Source organism: Condylura cristata, unplaced genomic scaffold (genome assembly GCF_000260355.1).
Source record: "Condylura cristata isolate star-nosed mole 26May11 unplaced genomic scaffold, ConCri1.0 scaffold00015, whole genome shotgun sequence".
Classification (NCBI taxonomy): Eukaryota; Metazoa; Chordata; class Mammalia; order Eulipotyphla; family Talpidae; genus Condylura; species Condylura cristata.
The window spans coordinates 27216900-27222096 of NW_004567116.1; the positions used below are offsets into that span (position 1 = coordinate 27216900).

General features: G+C 49.5%; 1 protein-coding gene across 1 annotated transcript in view; it reads right to left on the reverse strand.

The window, feature by feature from the left end:
- OTOG (otogelin) overlaps positions 1 to 5197 on the reverse strand; it is a 72927-nt gene that overhangs the window by 54460 nt on the left and 13270 nt on the right. The window contains exons 13-17 of the mRNA XM_012725193.1: positions 4575 to 4683; positions 4240 to 4286; positions 3644 to 3789; positions 1601 to 1733; positions 339 to 516 (exon numbers count right to left, since the gene is read on the reverse strand). Of these exons, the coding sequence (XP_012580647.1) occupies positions 339 to 516; positions 1601 to 1733; positions 3644 to 3789; positions 4240 to 4286; positions 4575 to 4683 (613 nt within the window). The remainder of the gene's footprint in view (positions 1 to 338; positions 517 to 1600; positions 1734 to 3643; positions 3790 to 4239; positions 4287 to 4574; positions 4684 to 5197) is intronic.

The following is a 5197-nucleotide window of genomic DNA, read 5'->3' on the forward strand; positions in this document are numbered from 1 at the left end:
ACCCATGGAAACCGAGTCTCTCCCTGTTCTCCCGCAGTAGAGTGTGGAGTGTTTTGGAAAATGCTGATGTCCAGGAAGCAAGCTCTTCCCTCTTGCCCTGTTCAGTACCCCGGAGTGACCACTTCCTCCCTAGACAGAGAGGGAGAGCAGAGGAGTGTCCAGGAACTGTCTGTGGAGAAGGGAGGTGGGAGAACGTTATTCCGTACGGTGTTATCGTTCCTCTCTTTCTAACCAGGTGGCGGGGAGGTGGTGTGTGAAAGAAGGGCAATGTTCCTATATACCCAACCCAAAGGGGCCCAGCTCCCTTTCTCCCTCCAACTCCGGGGCAGGGCACATACAGGAAGTCGTCCTGCGTGTTGCCGTTGAAGGTGCCACAGAGGCCCACAGTATCCTCCGCCCACCGCTGGTCCACCTGCAGGTAGAGGCGAAGGCCTTCATGGTCGTACAGCACCCGCACGCCCACGTTGGTCCTCACCCGCAGGAACACGGAGGACAGCCTCCTGATCTCAAAGGCATCTGGGCACAGAACCAGAGGGGGATGTAGGAAGTTGGGCCAATGAGCAAACATACCCCACCCACTGCTGCCACTCGGGGAGCCCATGGACCCCCACACCAAGGAGCATACACTGATTCTATGCTGTGGCTTGGCTTGAGGAGCCTTGAAGAAATCCTGTTCAACAACGAAATTAGGATGCAGGCAGCCCTGGCTGAGAAGTTTAACATCAAGTGCTGATTGTAAAGCTTTAATTCCTCTTCCAGCAATGGCTACCTCTTATCCTACTATTTCTATTTTTAAGATTTATTTATTTATGCATACAGAACTGGGGTACAGGCTAGAAGTATGGAGGGTGAGAGAATTCACCAGAGACAGAGTGGGGATGCAGAACAGGCAGATATATTGAAACACACTGCTAAGGGGAGCAAGGCGTGGGTCAGAGCGGTCTCCTGGGCCATGTGGGTCACCTCTCTGGTTGGGGTCGAACTCATGCTGCAATGGCTGTGGAGAGCTTCATAGTGCTGCATTTTAACCTGTCGTGCCACCAGGGAGGGCCCTATCCTACTATTCTTTTCACGATGTCCACCCCAAAGTCCAGAGTCTGGTTCTAGATTCAGGTGTAACAAGGTTATATTTTAGATTGTCTACCTCTTGTGGCTTGTGTTTCTTTGGTCTCTTTGCACCCCGATGTCCTTGTTCTCTCACTCCAGAGCCCCTATTCTTTTTTAATTTTCTCCAGGGCTAGCTTACTTTGGCATCATTTTGCCATTTCTGTTAGATATTTTCTTTAAACTACCACAAATCCCCTATGACCCAGACAGGATACTGAATAATTATTAATAAGAATAGGTGGGAAACAACCCCTTCCTATGCTAATGTTAACAGAAGCCATCACATTGCTATGAAGACTATTGTTATGCTGGAGTCAGGCCAAAGACATATTTTAGGGGTCCACATTCCTGGGCCCAAGGTGCCCCTCGGCCTGATTCATCCAGTACAACAGTGTGGGGTCTTCCCATGTGCCAGTGCCTTTGGCCAAAGGTGCCTGGAAAAAGAAGCCTGGGGAGACAGGTCCCAGCTAGCTCTTCTCCATCAGAGCCGTACCATCCGTATAGGGCGGGGTGACCTTGTACTGGTCAAACAGAAGGACATCTCCAGCTTGAGTCAGGGTCACCTGCCTCCGAGGGTCCTGGTGCAGAATCACTGATACTGACTGAACACAGACTCCATCCTGGTTCTGGAGAGAGAAAAGCAATGGGACATTTAGCATGCCCATGCTGGTGCCAATGGAGCCGTCCAGAGGCAGGGATTCTAGTGTTGTCTGAGACCAGGAGTAGGCTCTTCACAGACCTGGGCTACTACAATGCAAAACGATGGTCAATTTTAAATACCTATGATACAGAGGGCTGGGAAGGAGCCCAGATGGCTCAGCATCTCGCCTCAGAAACACTGGCCTCCCCTACCCAACTACAATCCAGGACTTTCATTTTATCCTTTGATGGGTGTTTGTATAGCTCTTTCCATGTGTCACATCCTGGAGAGTATCCTCCACTCACAGCCAGGCAGGGAATAAGCTCTTCACTAAGAAGAGACCTGGCTCATGGTGAGAAGGAAGCGCTGTCAAGAAGCACAGACCATCAGAGGTGGAGGTTACCTCAGGCCCAAGAAGGCAAGCTACCTATGTAGAGAAGCCATACTATTGCTAGGAAGCCCACTGTTATGTTGGGGTTAGGGCAAAGACATTTTTTTTTTAATAATAGTTTATTTTTACATCATAAAAATGTGCCTTTTTCTATCTCAGCTGTAATCCCCGTGGGCTTCCCATCACCAAATCACCCATGTGCCATCACCATAGTCCAGTGCACTTCCTTCCTATCCCCACCATTTTTGATGTCATTCCCCACTCCATCCCCATAAAATGTCTCTGGTATGTAGCAGTTCATTATTATTGTTATTTTCTCGCCTGGTCCATTATACTCCTGCTATGTGTGAAACCATCCAGTATTTTTCCTTTTTTTCTGGCTTATTTCACTAAGCATGATCTTTTCTAGCTCCATCCATGTTGCTGCAAAAGACGTGTTTATTTTTTTTGTTTGCTGAGTAATATTCCATTGTGCATATGCACCACATCTTTTTAATCCAGTCATTTACTTTTGGGCATTTGGGTTGTTTCCATGTGAGGCAAAGAATATTTTAGGAGTTCACATTCCTAGGACCAAGTACTAGATCCTGGGACCTGATTCACCAAGTACTAGAATTTGTTGGGGGAGAGGGGAACTGAGTAAGGGACCCCTGAGGTCCACAGCCCTCAATTAGTCAATCACTCGAGGGCTCCTGAGTGGGAAGGAACCTAGCTGAGCTGTGTTTGTCTATCTGGCCTCAGGATGTGATGGAGTGATGCCACTTTTGAGGTCAAGTTTCCTAATCAAAGAGCAATCTGGGTGGAGAAAGGGAAGGGAGTCATTCAAGCCTAAAGAGGAAGGAAGTTCTCATCATCAGCTAAACTATGGGCAATGCAGTGGCCATATCTATCCCAGTTCTGCAAGCTGGGCATTTTCTCATTCTGTCTGTCTACACTGACAGATGCAATCTAGGGGACTCTTCCAGGAAGCCTTTTCTGAGCCACCTTCTTCCCTGCTCATCACTTGGGCAAAACAATGAAAAGTTCCTCCATGGAGACCTTCCCTGTACTCACCCTGTTCTCACAGTTCCTATAACACAGTGTGTAATGAGGTGACTTGTCTGCCTCACCCACCAAATTATAAGATCCAGGAGGGGGGAACCTGTCTAATTCCCCCTAGTTTCCAAGACCAGACACATCTGACACGATTAGATGTTCAGTATTTACTGAACAAATAAATGCAGATGTTGAAGGAACACTCTAATGAAGCAGAGAAGGTAAAGTTGAAGAAGACCCATTTCAGAGATTTTTTTTAAACACTGAGGCCCAGGAAAGAGAAGGAACTCTCAGCTAGGAGTGTTCTAGAGCCAGAAGTCAGTCCTGGACCCCTAGCTCTGACCAGAAAGAACAGACAGCGGTGTGAGTGAGCCATGGAAAGACATAGGGCCCTGCCCTAAGTCCCCCAGTCCCTGAGGGGCAGAGGGAAGCGATGGCTGGCGGAATGGGCTGGAGTTGCCAGCTCTTACCAGGCCGCATGGGGCGTTCTGCAGGGTCACGGTGAAGGTGCCTGATGAGCGGCTCTTGGCTAGGATGTACTGACATGTGGCAGGAAACGTGTACCGGCGGCCATCAAAGGTTGTGAAGTGGATGTCTCCAGTCACCGAGCATTCACCTGAGGAGCAGAGAAAGGAAGCCAGCCCCTGAGTACTGTCCCTCAGGTCCTGCCTCTGCTCCCAGAAGGGGGCATCAGTGTCCTGATCTCAGGAATCAGGGCGGCCTTTGAACCCTCACCTTCCCTTTGAGAGTCCCAGTCAGTGAGGAGATGCAGTTCTGCTCTAGGCATCTCTCTCTGACAGAACAGGACCTCAGTCTGGGGATCAGTCCAAGGCCTCCATCCCTTCACCCCAACACTCAGGAAGGTGTCAGGTATATAGAATCCCATATAATACTCTCCCTGACAGGGGTGAGTTAATCAGGAAAAGAAGCTCAAAAAAACAAAAGGGAGCAGGACAAGCCAATGTTACCAAGTGACCACACCTTCCCCGCCAGCAGGCCTGACCTCAGAGCTTCCCTTCCCCCATAGCTGTGAGACACAAATGGCCCAGGTGGGGGCCGGACGTACCTGGGCAGACAGATGTGCTGCACACCCACTTGCCTGCAGTGCATGTGCTGAAACAGAGACCATGGAGGCAGGGACTCACCCCTCCAGGCCTGAGGGATGGAGGGCTGAGGGGTCCATAAAGCTCTAGCACCCCCCACCCTCATTCTTCTCATCTCCAAGATGGAAGGTGGAGATCTATCCCACAGATTGGAGCTAGTGAGATTTCCTGGATTGGGAGACCCTGAGTAAGTGTCCCCTGTCATCATGGCTCCCAGACCCCAAGTGGGCAGCCCTGTGGAAAGCCTGGCTGAAGCTTAGTTTCCCCCCCCCCAACCCCCCCAGTCGTGGACACAGACCAGGCATTGCAGTCTTCCTTCACCACAGAGCCAGTCGGGTACAGGGTTCCATGGAACTCACAGGGACACTCAGCTGGTGCCACGCAGCCCCCATCCTCAAAGATCAGCCCTGGGATGACAACAAAGGCCAGTTTTAACCGCTGTTCCTGTTTGCAAACATTCAGGGATCCCCAGGGCCTGTACTAAAAAAAAATCTCATCATCCAAGGTCTTACCCTTCTGAGCCCACTTTCGACTTTCTCCAGGATAATTCTTGGTTCAGGCCAAATCTGACTCTGAGCAAATAATCCCACCTGAAGACCTCTGCTCAGAGAACCCCTAGCCTCTTATTCCTGACCTGAACAGAGACTAGCTTCTCCTTTCCACCTCTCAAAAGCATATCACTACATCTAGACTCAGGTACCACCTCTTCCAGGAAGCCTTCCTGACTGTCTTTCTCCCCACTGAATTCGGAATTCTTGTATCTCTTGTTTGAACCCATGAGCTGGCCCTCACACCATGCCTCAGATTGGAGTGGTATGTGTAAATGTCATCACTGAAACCAGTCTAACCCCTGATGTCAAGGACTGTATCTTTATTTATATATATATATATATATATATATGTATTTTTATATATATATAT